The 16,274-nt window shown below is 38.0% G+C and overlaps 1 protein-coding gene across 2 annotated transcripts in view; it reads left to right on the forward strand.

Moving 5' to 3' along the window:
• LOC128737077 (uncharacterized) overlaps positions 1 to 16,055 on the forward strand; it is a 42,394-nt gene extending 26,339 nt beyond the window's left edge. Inside the window, exons 1-4 of one of the 2 annotated variants that reach the window (XM_053831634.1) lie at positions 2,752 to 2,967; positions 14,680 to 14,936; positions 14,994 to 15,147; positions 15,717 to 16,055. In XM_053831634.1, coding sequence (XP_053687609.1) covers positions 14,694 to 14,936; positions 14,994 to 15,147; positions 15,717 to 15,817 — 498 coding nt within the window. In that variant the 5' untranslated portion in view covers positions 2,752 to 2,967; positions 14,680 to 14,693 and the 3' untranslated portion in view covers positions 15,818 to 16,055. Of the gene's footprint in view, positions 1 to 2,751; positions 2,968 to 14,679; positions 14,937 to 14,993; positions 15,148 to 15,716 lie in introns of those variants that run through there. The other variant, XM_053831635.1, reaches the window with a different exon arrangement.
• The last annotated feature ends 219 nt before the right edge of the window (positions 16,056 to 16,274 follow it).

Below are 16,274 nucleotides of genomic sequence, written 5' to 3' on the forward strand. Positions count from 1 at the left end.
AAAAATCTCTTTAAATCAACGATAATATGTGGTTCTTACGTAATTATGGGCTGCTGAACCCGAATTTCAGGTTTATTTTGCATTAGAATGTATATTTTTTGTATTTAGGGAGAATTTTCAACTATTTTTCAAGTATTTTTTAAGTATAATGACGTATAAGAAATGAGGCTCATTTGGAAAACTTTTGCAGATGGATTTTTACAGGATAAAACATTTTATAAAACAATACAAAGCAAGTATGTACTTTAATAAACAATACAAAATCACATATAAGTTAATATTAATCAAAAATCAAAGCTTTTCCCCCTATTAGTTTTTTTAATCTTCTTTATTTCCATCTTCTTCTTCTTGGTCTTGGTCTCCTTCTGCAGAATCTCTCGTTTCACATTTCGTGTTCAATAGCGTTCTCAAAAAAAATTTTCTAATTACATTTTTCCGTTTCGAAGAAGCTATAAACTTTATCCGGAGAAATAAGAAGACGAATAATTTTATCATGATTTGTATTTTCACACTCATTTTTGCGTGTAAAATATTGCCTTGTATTTTTATCACTATCATAAGGCAATAACCTTATTTTTGTGGGGGTCAATCCCGGTGTAGTGGTTAGAATTCACGCCTCTCATGCCAAACACCTGGGTTCAATTCTTAACCTCGCAGAAGTCACGAAAGACCCAAGCTATTAAAGAGACCATAATTAAATAAAAAAAACTTATTTTTGTACTTCTTCTGTCATTCGTCCCATCACCAATATAGTTGTCTAGATTCATTTATGACCGCGAATTAAAATTCTTTGCGTTGCAGTGGGCATATTATATGAGGAGTATACCCTGATATAAAGTTTTTTGGCATAGAAACAAAAAAATTCGAATTTTTCTGAAATAATGTGTTCAAGAACTTGCTATGAGAAAATTTCTCAATCTTTTAATAATTTTCATATCTATACCCGTGATTTCAGAACTAATACCAGGATTGGCAAAAGATCTTCGAGCTGTATTTCCGTCTTACTATTGCCGTATCCTCCAAATTTTCTCCAACCTCTAAAATCTAGTTAATATGCAATTTGGACCATGCATTCAAAGCAGCTTATCCAACCATGTAAAGGAGGTATCCCATAATTGAGATATCATACGTTTACTCTGAGTGTTTGCATTTTGTATAAATATTATTGAATTCCGATATAGTAGCCTTACAAGCGTAACATCTGTACTCTGCGTTAAATGACACTATATCCATTTGAAAGCTCATATTTTACGCTAACTTTTACTGGTAGTGTCAATAGTGGTGAACCTTGGCTTCAAAACTTTTAAACGTGTTTTATGCGAAAATATGGAACTATTTTAATGAAAATTGAACTTGTGGCATACTATGATAAAATTACTGCATACTCAATAAATGGGATTTATTCAGCACTATTTTTTGAAGAATTTTTCCTCAGACATCCTTGAACTCCGAGCTACCATGACACCTCTAGCATATTTTGAAATACTGCATTATTTTTGAAAAAAACGCTAAAACATGCTGATATATCATACTTTCAAGATTCATAGAAAATTCAAATTTTGTTATATTGATCTAAATTTTTGGATTTGAACACTTTAATAGTATAGAATCACAGGAAAAATACAACGGAGAGTCGAAATGAACTTTCATTTTTTGGCTGCAGCGCCAGCGATTCCCCACTGTGTAGCGGGGGTGATAAACAAATTTGAACACGACTCGACTCGACTAACCTTGGGTAGGACTTCTTTTATGATAAAAAGCATTTAAATAGATCTCAGCTCACTTTGATTGATCGCATGTGATAGACAACAAACTAAAATATTAGGGAATAACTAGTTTTGCATTGTGTGTCATAAAAATTCTGATATTTTTAATAATTTGTGTTGGATAGGACGGGAATAGGCAATTACGACGATCAACATACCCTAAATATAATGAATATAATCAACAGATAATGTTGGCTATCAACTTCAATGGCTGGTGTGTTCATATCTAGTTCTACGTAAAAGTGGCAAATAATCTCTCGATAATCAATTGATCATTTCTAAAATCATGTAGCATATATCTTGTTAATTTTACTTTGGATTTGTTTTCTTTCAATTTCTATTTAACTTAATATATGCGAGAATCTCGCTTCGCGAAGCAATCAAAATATATTTGTGATTCTCTTATTAACAAGAAAACACAACTCGCTCTCCGAACAATCAACATATCGTCCTCTTGGTACGGCATTCGGTAAATAATTATAGGCTTGAGATATAAAGATATATAAGCGAAAGCGCAATTTTCTGAAAATTGCCTAGAGCTTTTTAAGAATGTCTTTTCTAACGAAGAATTGTGGAAACAAGTTCATTCAGTTGATAAATACATGTAATTTTATATTAAGTTGCTTTTAAAGAAGTTTGTCGAGCAGTTTTCTGTTTCATAGCCATTCAATGTGTTCCGCGTTCAACTAAAAATAATCAGGTTACTTTTGTTTCAGACGATATATCGGTATGGTAAATAAAAATTTTTTGCTTTAAAAAAAATGATAAAACTTGTTTTCAATATATTTTAAATCGGGATACCTAATTCTTTCACTAAAGCGGCGATATCGAGTCTGTAGCGTTTTACCAATATATGTAAGTACCTATACCGTAAGTGAACAACCCGAATAACTATACTCGACTTAGCTTGTATTAGGCAGTGAAGAAAAGACAAACGTACGGAATTCGCAGAGGCGAGTTTAGATCCAACGATTCGCTCACGTATACGTGCACAGCGCGCAATAGTTTAATCTACTTCAGTTCGTTCAAAGTGCGTAGCGTATACGGTATTGATTAATTCGGAGGTTTATTCTCTGTAATTTTGGAAGATTTGCCAATTGCAATAACAATACATTCATTTCATTGATTACGGATTGTATAGAGAGCATTCCGAGAGCATCGATTTTCTACCGATTGGAACAGATTAAAATTTTCCAGGCAGGTGAGCATTTCTGTGGTACTACATATTAACCTACAATCGAGAAATCATCTGGTACAGACTGGTTGGTATGGTTCGCGATTTCGTACCTACTATGATGATCAAAGAACTATTTTTAGAGGTGCCCATATTTGAACGTTTCTTTGATGTGTGCTTGGCTGGTCGCTTGTGAATTTGTGCTGTATGCTCGGTGCTGGTTTGTTGTTGTAGATGCGTTTACGAGGTCGTAGGTGTGGGTGGGAGTTAAGCTAAGGTATATGGTGTGCGGTAGGGAAATACCTTTTCCGTACATTCATACGAGCGACAGCCGCTGAGATAAGCCAACTACAAGCCACAAGGTGTTGTGTATTCCCAGCGACTACCAAGTTTGACATATAATAATATTGTTCTGGCATTAAATGCTTTCTCGAACATTTATGTATATTTAATAAATCAATTTTTCTATCTATCTACAAGATAAAAAATTGTATTTATAATATCTCAAAACACAATATATGTACCTAAGAAAATGCAACATACATTTAAGATGCAAACCTGTACGGGTTTCGAAAAAATGCGGAATAAAATTGAAAAAATGGTCATCATGTCTGGCACCCTAGGGCTGTGAACCATTTCGCGAAATTTTTAACTTTTTGTTTAAAATTTGACAGTTCGATGGTTTTTCGAAAATAACCCTGCTCGGGAGCATGGTTAGTTTTGACCAAGGTTTTGACAGTTCGATGGTTCGCTTCAGAGCCAATGAGATATGCACAGGTGAGGAAGAGAGCTTCGACGTGTTTCACTGATTTTTCGTTGGAATTTTTTTGCATTGGTATGGATGCTTATTGCATAATAAATTTGTTCAAACAACCCGGGTTGAAATGAGATGAATTTTATCTATCAAATAAAAGCAAATCAACATCAAAAATTCATCCAATTTTAACTCGAACAGAATAAACAATATTTTCATCCTCACCTTATAGGCTCTCATTGAACAAAAAAACTATCAATACGTCAAATATGAAATGGTTCGCATTCTGAACTGATTTTTACCACTCGAGGAGAAATAACCATCAAACTGTCAAATTTTAACTAAAAAGTTAAAAATTTCGCGAAATGGTTCACAGCCTACACGTAGAAGAGCGCATTAGTGTAATAAATGAAACATATTTTTATTATCTTGATGTTCTCGTTGGCGTTTGTATTAGTTTTGCCTCATCGTATATTTTGTGGTTCAATAAAATTTATTCTAAACTGCGGCTTATACTGTTCATATGCGCGATTTCTATTTGATAATGAAATCATAAACCTTTGCACGGTGCCTAACCTCAACTCTGGTTTGACGTTTTTGTGTGTTTTGTTTTGATTCCCTTTGTAACCTAATTTTTTTGCTAGTGGGCTTATTACTTGTAATTTGTACCACTTGTTTGCGGAAACCGGAAATACCCGACTTTTCCGAGGCAGGAAAATGATAACAGTTCTGTACAACATATATTTTAGTCCTTTTTGCAGGTTTTTGGTTCTGGGTCTTGCGAATAAGTAATCAAAACAAACCCCACAACACTGTCAAACCTGGGACGAAAAAAAAACGCACTGACATCTGCGTGCAATGATTTATTGTCTGTGTTATGAATGCAATCTCATTTGACAAATAAATATTGCCATTGATTCTACATAAAAAAATGATTGCTTATTATTCAATGGGTATCACTATGATGAAAAGCAACACTAATAGTGTTGATTGGTTTTCAAGTGCTTTTGCAAAACCATTGTGGATAAGATTAACAAAATTGCTACATGAAATGATCAAACGGAATGTACAAAAGTCATATTTGAAACATGATTTTTGTCATTTATCGACTCAAATTTCCATTTCTCGAAATCGTAACGAGTTGCTTAGATTATTCAACTGATTTTTTCCAACTGTAATAATAATTTACTAATAATGAATTAAACGAAATTAACTAATAATGAATTAGTTTTCAAGGTGCGTTTGGGCTATGTTTGGACCTGCTTAATATGAATAATTTTAATCATGGTTTTACCTTACTAAATAGGGTAACTAACCTATTTTGGACCACACTTGCAGCTATTCATAATTTGTGAAAGTGTTTTTCATTTAAATTTGGTGTAAGTCTTCAAATTATACAGCCAGGCTTAGTTTTGCTCGTCCTAATCGATTCCATCTCAGCGTGACGGAAACGCAACTCTCGATTCTAATTAAGCCCAGGTTTGAGGGAACCGCTTGCACTTTAGGACAGCACTTTATAGGCGGCATTGAGAACGCTCGATAGTTCTCACAGTCCAACTTGTCGCCCTTTTTATAGAGCGGACAGATAAGCCAGGAACAGATCGGACAGGAATACCGAATGATATTCACAACGGCGGGCTATGGGCGCATCTTAACCATCACTAGGTAGTGCTCCGAGTCAACGTTAGCGTTTTGATAGGATCTGACGTCGTTAATTTCTGAGAAGTACCGATAGTCGATCAAAACGTCCATCTGCGATTCTGTCTGATATGGTGACCTCCAGGTGTACTTGTGTAGGAGTCTCTGTTGGAAGAAGGTACTCCCAACAAACACTGAAGCTGAATTAAAATGCTTCTGATTTGGTTACAGCTGATTTAACTCTGAAAACAGGTGGTAGACGCTGAATAAGTTTAAACAAAGGCCTCTGTATTCTATAACTGTTTAAGCAGCCAATGAATGCGCTGTTAATCAGCTGCTTTACATAAAAGTGTCACAAGCAAATTAGGCGCATCTTCAACCTCTTCACAACCTGTCAATATTCTCAATAATTGTGCTATACTAGCTGAATAAACGATTTGTCATCTTAATAAAAAGCCCTCCCAAGAACCATTTATGCGCTGATTAAACATTTTAGCAACCATTATTATTCAGCCATAGCAGAATATGCATCGAATAAAATTTATGTACAATTCTACAATACTTATTCAGTCGCAAATGGAGAACTTATACAACCTATTTCGTTTGAGGCAGAAAAAAAAACTTGTTAAGCAATTATATCGCCCTTTATATAACCTCTGTGCGGCTTGTTTCCAGCTTTGTGAAAATTTGTTATTTAAAAACACGTAAAGGCCTCTATTAAGCTCCATTGCAGCTTCGAAAGCAGCAATTAGCAAGACCGAAGCTTGATGAAATCACCAGATTTAGATGTTTAAGAGCTGAAAAACGTTTTTATTTCTAGAACTAAACCATAGTTAAGCCACAGCAAAAAAGCAAAGCCTAGGTGCTACATTCCGTTATCGAAACTTGACCTTCTGTTTTTATACGACAGACTTCGCAGCCAGCTCTTCGTGTGCAGGACAACTGCAGGGCCGATTGCTGTTTACGAGTTGGTTTAAGGCGATCCAAGCTGCATGAAGTAAGCACTCAAATGGTGTTTGCCTAAGCGATGTTTAAGCTACTTTTAGTTTTTTCAAACCAGCTTTCATCCAAAGCTGATAAACGAGCTTAATAGCGGATTTTTCTGCTAAACAACCGCTTCTAAACAGCCATAAACATGGTACCGTTTTACGGTTGCGTAAAGGTGTTAAAGTGGCTTTATAAACCAGTAGAAGCTTTCACTAGGCTCACAGCTTTCAAACTACTTTGAAGCTGCTTAAGGGTGTTACTGTGGCTTTACAAACTAATACCAAACTTTCATTCGATTCACAGCACACATACTGTCAGATCATAGAATTTCGCAATTTGGCTGGCAGCGAAAATATGTTTTTTTTGTTTAGATTATAGTCACTTTAACCAGTTTTGGGTCATTCGTGACTTCTGCGGGGTTGTGATTTGAACCCGGGTCCTCGGCGTGAGAGGCATGTATGCTAACCACTACGCCGGGACTGACCCCTGAAAATATATGTTAATTATCGACATTCATTATCGACTGCTCCAAGTGTAAAGATATTTTCACTGTCTGTTCTGCTGATGCAGATTGGGCGGATCATACAGTGAGTGCTTATGGATCAGAAGATGGCGGTTCAATTCCCGAAAGATGACGACATTCATTTTTAATTAGCTTGTATATACGAACTCAAGTAGCATACGACGCCATAGTAAAATAAATATGACGCTTGCTATTTTTTTTTAAATTTAAAAATAGATTATTTTTTGGCTCCATAAAGGTTGATGAGACGTTGATTATGCGACTGAAAAAGCATTGCAAAACTATTTTTCGTTCTAAAAATAGAATTGACAGCATTGCGCAAGTTGGTTATTTAAAAACACGCTCCAATACAGCTTTGAAAGCAGCTACCCAAGTAACAATTTCAAGCTGATCAAGCGTTTTTTAGCTGAATTTATTCAACCTGTGGCTGAACTTAGCTCTTAAACATCTAAGTCAAGCTTCGGGTTTGCTAATAGCTGCTTTGAAGCTGTAATGTAGCTTAATAGAGGATTTTGTGCGTTTTTAAATAACAAATTTGCGCAAAGCTGGAAACAAGGCGCACAGAGGCGATATAACTGCTTAACAAGCGTTTTTTCTGCCTCAAACGAAATAGGTTGTATAAGTTCTCCAATTTCGGCTGAATAAGTATTGTAGAATTAGACTAATCTCATGTTTTTAGTCTTGACCTTGAAATGCGGTCATACATATATATTAATATTTTTTGAAACGATGGTTCTACAATTGATGAAGGAACGGTAGGGGAAAGAAATGAAATTTTTTTGGTGAGGGAGGAGGAAGAACGGAAAGAAGAAGAGGGGGGGATATTGGTAGCTACGCTAAACAAGTAGTCGTTTTTTTTTGCAGTTCAACGATTTTACATCTATAAATTATCGAATATGTGTAAAATTAAAGCAACTATCCCGTTAGTATTGATCAACTTTCTTTCGCCAACTAACTTTTATGGTTCCTATTGCAAATCACAGGCGACTATTTTGCGTTTGTTCTTTCATTCCATTTTAATTCAACTTGTTTTAACAGAACCGAATTAGATTGAGGCAAAAATCAATCAAACAATATATGAGTGAAATTCTGTATCGCTGCTGACGGAGAAATTCCCAATTGCAGTTGGCGTCATAGGTACTAGATAAGATAGAAACACGACAAATTAGACAATCCGGAATATCAGCTCTTGAGTGCTTGAGGAGCTCCAAATTGGTCGTTTTATTCGGTAAAATGTCCAAGTACGTACCCTAATTTTGGATATTAGGAACGTAAAACACAGAGATACAGTTCTTTCCCATGAATTGGATGCATGCAGGAAGGATGTGACTGAACTGTTCGAAACTTTAAATTTACGAAACAATTTGCATCCTTAATATACAAAGGTGAACACGTTATTGTTGGAGAACAAGCATCAACAGAGGAATGAATGGCCTGATATTCATGACTAAAAGGTTGACCAATAAATAAGCGGTTTCAAACGTGAATATCTTCAGAGATTTGTTTTCTTAATACATGTCGGTAGCACAGTACATGTGTTTCAAGTAAAAAAGTGGTAGGGACCTAAACTGCCATTTTCACACTATGATCAAACTTGTTCATCTCTACCAGCACCAGGATCCTTACTTTATGTGCTAGGGTCGAAAAATATCAAAATCTTGGTTCGGTTTGAACTAAAATTTAAGTACTGTACAAAATATTTGTATTAAATTTTTAATAATATGGAAAAATATACGCTGGTTTCTTCTCTTTTGTTTAGTTATTGAAGGTTTGATGTTATTATTTTTTTCTTGGCAGCCCCCCCCCCCCCCTTCAACAATATTTTGAGACCAGGACATAAACTTTTTTCAAATTTGCTTAAGCCTTATGGCTGCTAAAATGGTTAATCAGCGCATAAATGTTTCTTGGGCTACGCCATGTTCTTGGAGGCGGCAAAGTCGATAAGTCTTATCAGCATCAGGTATCAGCATCTTTGGCTCGAGCAGCACGTTCCTCACAATCATGTGGAAGATTTGTGCCTTGCCCATCTTGCCCGTGTCATCATTTACCTGATGAGGACGGGAAGGAAAACAGGAGGAATAGGAAGGGGTGGATGAGGAATTTGGACAAACACAAACATATATATACCGAGAGATTTTTGTACCCCCGAAGGGATACTGCAATCCTTGGTAGTTAACTTATCAAAAGTACACCCCCTGGGGGGTATACTCATGATAAATAAGAGCTTATAGCTCAATACCGCTTTCGGTAAGGAACATCAAAATGTCTCGTAATTTTAGTTTCCTAAAATCCGATTCATTTAAGACGTAGGATCCAAAAATCCTATGACGCAATTGTGCTACTGCAGGACAGTTGCAAATTACGTGATATGGTGTACCGTAGTCGGATTCACATAAATTACAATGAAACGATTCAGCTCGCTGAATCGTAGCCATATGATAATTTAGTCTGCAGTGACCAGTCAGTGATCTGACAAGAATACTGCAATTTACCTTTGAGTGTTGCAAAAGAAATTTCGCAACCTTCTCACAAGGCTTAACAATGAAACTTTTCGTTTGACGACAAGTTTCAAGATTTTCCCAATAACGTACATGTTCAGATGAAAACCAAGATCGAATCTTTTGTTTTATCCAACATGCCGCAATTGGTAAAGCAGGTTCCGGTCCGAAAACCGACTTTTCTGCTCCAGATCTTGCTAGTTCATCAGCCCATTCATTTCCGGTTATACCAGAATGGCCAGGAACCCAAACCAGATGAACGGCATTTAGAATGCTTAGTTCTTCTAATTGGGTGTGGCAGGCGATGACTGTTTTAGATTTAGAATTAGCCGCACAAAGGGCTTTTATAGCGGCTTGACTGTCAGAACAGAAGTAGATAATCTTGCCTATCAGTTCTTTCTGAAGTGCAAACTGAGCTCCGCACATAATTGCAAAGATTTCAGCTTGAAAAACGGTGCAGTAACTACCCAACGAATAGGATTCCTCCAATTCTAGCTCACGGCAGTAAACACCAGCACCCGCGCGACCTTCGTACAAGGAACCATCGGTATAACAGACCACATAGTCGGAAATTTTCCTTTCCATGTAGCCTGACATCCAATCCTCTCTAGGAGGAAAGTCACTTGAGAAAGTCCTATACGGGAAAGTACGCATGAGCGTTACATCGCTAGGAGCAAGGGCAAACTTGTCCTCAGCAACAATTTGCGACAACAGTCGAGTATGACCAGTGGAACCGTCCACAGACTGCCAAAGGCCAATCGCGTGTAGTCGATAAGCACATATTAGTGCCTCTTGCTTCAGGTGGAAGTGTAGAGGTTTAATATTGAAAATAGCTTCTAGGGCGGCAGTAGGAGTTGTAGTAAATGCACCAGACATTGCCATTAAACACATCCTTTGAAGATGGTTTAGCTTTGTCTGGACAGTCACAACTTCCCCTCTCTGCCACCATACAAGACAACCATACGCCAGTATTGGTCTGACAACGACCGTGTATAACCAGTGTATGTATTTGGGTTTAAGCCCCCAAGAGTTGCCAATTGCTCGTCTACATTGCCCAAAGGCCATGCACGCTTTTTTAATTCGGAAATCAATATTTGTGGACCAGTCAAGCTTGGAGTTGAGAATCAACCCCACGTACTTCACTTCGTTCACAACATCAACATCCGAATCGTAAAAGCGCAGAGCGCGAGCTCCATTGGTATTTCTACGTCTTGAAAATAAGACGATAGATGTTTTGCTCGGATTTACCGAAAGTGCAGTTTCTCGGCACCACGTTTCTACGACACGTAGTGCCTGCTGCATTAAGTCAAATAATGTGCTTATGCACTTTCCAACTACTAGGATGAGATAGTCATCCGCAAAACCATATGACGGATAGCCTAGACCATTGAGTATCCTCAATAGGCCGTCCGCCACAAGGTTCCATAAAAGACGCGAGAGAACGCCACCTTGTGGACATCCACAAACACTTTGCTTCCAAATGCTTGCTTGCCGTAAGGACGAAAAAAGCAATCGGTTACTAAGCATTTGTTCTATCCACTTTATGATTATTGAAGGCACATTATGGTAACGAGCAGCCTCCAAAATGGAAGCGAAAGATACGTTATCAAACGCGCCTTCAATATCCAAAAAAGTTCCTAAGCAAGATTCCTTTTGTGAAAAAGCAACCTCAATTTTATCCACCACATCATGTAATAAAGTGGTTGTAGACTTGCCACTTTGATAAGCATGCTGTGCTGAATGAAGAGGAACTTCTACTAAGCTTGTTTCGCGGATGTGGTGATCAACAATCCGCTCAAGTGATTTAAGCAAGAAAGACGTTAGACTGATTGGTCTAAAACTTTTGGCTTGCTCGTATGTCGCGCGTCCACCTTTAGGAATAAACTTAATGGTTATTTCACGCCATTGAGTTGGGATGTACCCAATAGCAATACTACACACAAACATCCTTCTCAGAATGTGTTTGAAGTACTTGAATCCTTTTTGCAGTAGAATAGGGTATATTCCATCTGTTCCAGGAGATTTGTATGGAGAGAAGCTGTTCACGGCCCACTCAATCGCTTCAGTTGTGACAAGTCTCCGAGCAAAAGCCCATGAGTCTAAGCCACCTAAAACGATTTCTGGATCGTTTCGAACTTCAGGTTCCACACAGCCCGGAAAGTGACTATAAAAGAGACATTCCAGGATTTCATTGTCATTCGAACAGTATTCACCGTTCGAACTTCGAATGTTATTAACCTGATAATCTTTCGATTTTGACAGTATTTTATTAAGTCGACTTGCCTCGCCGAAACTGGAAACGTTGCTACAGAACCTGTGCCAGCTCGTGCGTGCTGAAGATCGTAAAGCCTTTGCATAGGCTTTCCGGGCCTGCTTGAAAGGCTCTACGCCATCCCTCCGACGTCTATTCCAGGCTCTCCTGCATCGTTTCTTTAGTTCCGCGAGATGAGAGTTCCACCATGGTGTTCCTCTAGTCGTTTTAATAGTTTTTAGTGGGCAAGCTACTTCAAAAGCTTCCGCAATAAAAGATGTTGTGACATCTACAGCCACATCCAAGTCGATCGATGACTCAATCGTCGGTTCGAATCCTTGAAATTTCGTCGCCAGTTCCTCCTCAAAGAGTTCCCAGTCAGAAAATCTCGGATTGCGAAATGTTGCAGCGTTCAAGGAGACACCCAAATGATCAAAATATATAAAGCAATGATCAGATATTGGTGTCTCATTTGAAACATGCCATTGTGCCAACTCATGACTGATCCTGTTAGAGCAGAGTGTTATATCTAACACTTCCTCTCTACCAGCTCGTATGAAAGTTGGACAATTGCCAATGTTGAGTATTCCAAGGTTGGTACTACTCAAATATTCCATCAAATCAGAGCCTCTCGGATTGATATCCGAGCTGCCCCAAATGATGTGATGGGCATTGGCATCACTGCCTACAATGAGCGGAAGCCCACTAGATTGGCAGTATCTCACCACATTTCTGAAATCGTCGCTGGGAGACGGTTCATCGTGTGGTAAGTATGCAGAACAGTAGACATAGCGCCTATGGACATCATCCACGACGAGTTCTACTGTGACTGCACAAATATCTCGAGTAGTCAACTCAGAGATAAGGCATGCACTAATTGACCTATGCAACAATATGCATGCCCTGGGCATCAAACGAGGATTTGTCATACCAGTTTTGCTGAAAACAGCAAAGTTCTGGTTTCCAATATCCGTCGAATGAAAGTACCCCTTGCGAAAATATGGCTCCTGGACCAATGCGATGGTGACAGAGCCATTAAAAAGTTTTTCGCATAAATACAAATTTGCTGCCCGTTTGTGTTGAAGATTTATTTGTGCGACTCTAACTATTTGACTAGCGGAGTATATGCACAAACAATCTCCAACACAGATCAGACAGCAAATTGTAAGCGAAGCCAATTAAGTTGGCCAGAACGCACTTGGCGTAAAACCCATAAGGGAAATTGGGCAGGACTACTATGCTGTTCCCACGAAACGCAAGGGACAACAAAGATCGACCATACCAGAGCCCCGCATGGCACAGTAGGGGCAAGATGCCCAAAGTACTCCGTTCGCGACTGGCATGTTTTCACCCCTCCAGCCATTCAGTCATCGGCACGGAGATAGACCTTGACTTAGGGGCACCTGATTTGCCGACTCCCGGCAGGAACAGGTCCCGTGGCTCAATTTTTGCCCAAACGTACAATTCGGCACCAACCGCCAAAGGGCGTAAGTGCAGATTGTGTAAAACAGACCGATTAAGAATCTCTCTCTCTCTGTGCTAAGCCAGCTGAGAAAATAACTCTCTCCCGGTGTGCTCACACCCCGCAGCCGCGCCCTCCGAAAATCCTGCGCCGAACTGCACGATTAGGTAGCCGGAAACCACACGGCGAGTGTTCCACCTTCTCTGTCTGCATACGACAACCAAAGTTGCGTACCACCAGGTGCGCAACTTTGGCTACCGTACCCCAGCCGGCATCTCGTGGAGGTAGAGATAGGAGTTAGAAAACAGAGGTGATATATTTGCACATGTTCACTCATTTGCCAGCCTAGGGTCGAAAAATATCAAAATCTTGGTTCGGTTTGAACTAAAATTTAAGTACTGTACAAAATATTTGTATTAAATTTTTAATAATATGGAAAAATATACGCTGGTTTCTTCTCTTTTGTTTAGTTATTGAAGGTTTGATGTTATTATTTTTTTCTTGGCAGCCCCCCCCCCCCCCCTTCAACAATATTTTGAGACCAGGACATAAACATAAACCACGAGCTCCTGGTCCTTTGAGACCAGGACATAAATTTGCTTAAGCCTTATGGCTGCTAAAATGGTTAATCAGCGCATAAATGTTTCTTGGGCTACGCCATGTTCTTGGAGGCGGCAAAGTCGATAAGTCTTAGGCCCATTTCATTGGTCAGCTGGTGTGCGCTGAACTCTCCAATCACCGGTTTGTTTTCCTCCTCGTGGCCTGCACGGTCAGCTGAGCATTGAAATCCCCAATGACGATCTTGATATCATGTTTTGGGCAGCGGTCGTATTCACTCTTCAACTATCCGTAGAATTCATCCTTGTCGTCATCGGTACTTCTGAGGTGAGGACTATGCATGTTGATGATGCTTATGTTGAAGAATCGGCCTTTGATTCTCAACCTGCACATTCGAGGATTGATTGGCCACCACCCAATCACCTGTTCCGCTACTCGCTGATCATCATGAAAGCTGTACCCAGCTCGTTTGTGTTACCGCTGCTCTGGTGGATGGTATGTTCATCTCTGAATGTAGTTACCGTTGAGCTCGTCCAGTTCACCTTTTGCAGTGCTACGACGTCGAACTTACGGTTCTTCAATACGTCGGAGAGCACTCGAGTGCTACCTTGGAAGTTGAGAGATCGGCAGTTCTATGTCTCGAGTTTCTAATCCATAGTCCTTTTCCGTCGCGTGGCTCTATTTCGATTGTTTCAGTTCGAATTTCCTTGTTCTTCCTTCATTGCTTTAGTTTTTTACCCTTTGTTTCGCCGGAGTACCAACGAAGCTCGAAAGTGCTTTCCTTCCCTGTCAGCATACGATCAGGACATAGACTTTTCCATTAAATTGGTATAAGCTTAAGCAACTTTATTTTAAATTTAATATTTAGTACTAGAAATAATTGACTAGGTCAGTTACTTAGTAGTCTAAATATTTCGGTAGCATTCCAAACTGAGTGGATTGTTTATTGCAAAATTTTCGTTTTCATTTTTACTCTCCTTGGCAAAGAGAGGAAAAAAGATAGTCTAAAAGAACATTGTGCAATGTCAGTAAATATTGTGTAATACGCCTCATTTTTTTTATTTACAGACGACCCCTGCAAAATGGCTGAACCACTGCTAAGCTCTTGTTGCCGCTGCTACTCTCTAAAGACTGGGTCGATTGTTTCTGGTGTTTTGGGAATTGTGCTGTCAGTAATTTCAATTATAGTAATTTTTACCACCAGAGTCGAGTTTAAAACTATTTTAATGGATTGGCTGCCCCAAAATGTGGTGAAAATCATATTTGTATTAAATCTGTGCATGACTATTCTAATTTCACTCATTATGATACTCGGAGTTCTCAAGGTAGGCTCACATAAATACACAATGAAAGTGACGTATTTTGATTCATTTTTATTGTAGAAAAACCATTTTCTAATGATGCCTTGGGTGATACTAGGAATTATGCTCGCGATAGGGTTGCTCATAAGCGTAATTTATACGGCTGTCGTTTATTTTATCGAAGGATTTGTATTAGGTGGCACACTTTGGATAATTATTGGTCTGGTATCTGTAGGTAAGTATTGTAGCACTTGCTCATCCTTCCTACATAAAGCACGTATCGCAGACTTTCTTTCTTCTCATATAGTAAACCAGAATTTTTTAAAGGGGATATTTAGGCTTGATAAAATATTCTGAAGTCATTCTCGCTAATGGTTATTTTGCATTGCCGAGTAGAATTCTATTCAAATTGAGGTTTTGTAGCTGTCCAGTTAGCTTTTGCTGTTATATGAGCTAATGCTCGGTTAATCGGTGCAGCTGGAATCGTGTATCCTTGTTTTGTATATTTAAAAAAATGCAAATATTTTTATATATCATTTTAAAATTATTAAGTCATTTTAAAAGTCATTTTAAAAATTTGATAGTCAGAAATTTAACAAAAACTAACAACAACATTCGATTGCGCGTCCAAAAATCTATATAAAAAGTGTATGGGTATAATTCTATCGCATATTGCTTTAGGAACATTTGATCGTGAAAATTATTTTTCGGAAAAGTAACGTCAATGAAATGAATTTTATTCGATTTGTTTTTCCTTCAAAATGGTTTGTTTATGTTTTACTTGATTAATAACATTTTTTTCAGTGGTCTATACCTACATGTGGGCGGTGGTGTACAGTCACTTTGTTGTACAGAAGAATGAAAATGAACGTGGAAGGTACTCCAAACAGCCATATCGACGATAAATATTCGGATGTTATTCGCAAAGGAAGAGGATCATACTTAAAATTAAGATTTTGTAACAACGCAATGCTGCATACATAATATTTATAGTTTATACTAATGTTTTATTATTTATTTGTAGATGTAATTTCTTTTATTTATTAAGTTTTATCGTTCGTTAATATTATTAATATACAAGTTATGTGAAGAAATTAACTCTCTAAAAATTAGAAGAATTTTAATAAAAAATTGAATCTCATATTTTATTATGCAATTTGGTTATCCTTCAAAAACGTAAAACGTGATTAACTGTAATAAAATGGTACTTGAAGTACCGAAGTACCACAAATAAATGTATTATTTATTAGAAACAAGATGACCCGGCAAACTTATTTATTTATTCATAGAAAAAGGACTGCACTCAAGTTATAAGTTAAATTTTGCAGTTTTTGAAGGAGTTCAGCGTTTGGTGTGGTCGAT

The sequence above is a fragment of the Sabethes cyaneus genome, chromosome 2 (genome assembly GCF_943734655.1).
Source record: "Sabethes cyaneus chromosome 2, idSabCyanKW18_F2, whole genome shotgun sequence".
Taxonomy (NCBI): Eukaryota; Metazoa; Arthropoda; class Insecta; order Diptera; family Culicidae; genus Sabethes; species Sabethes cyaneus.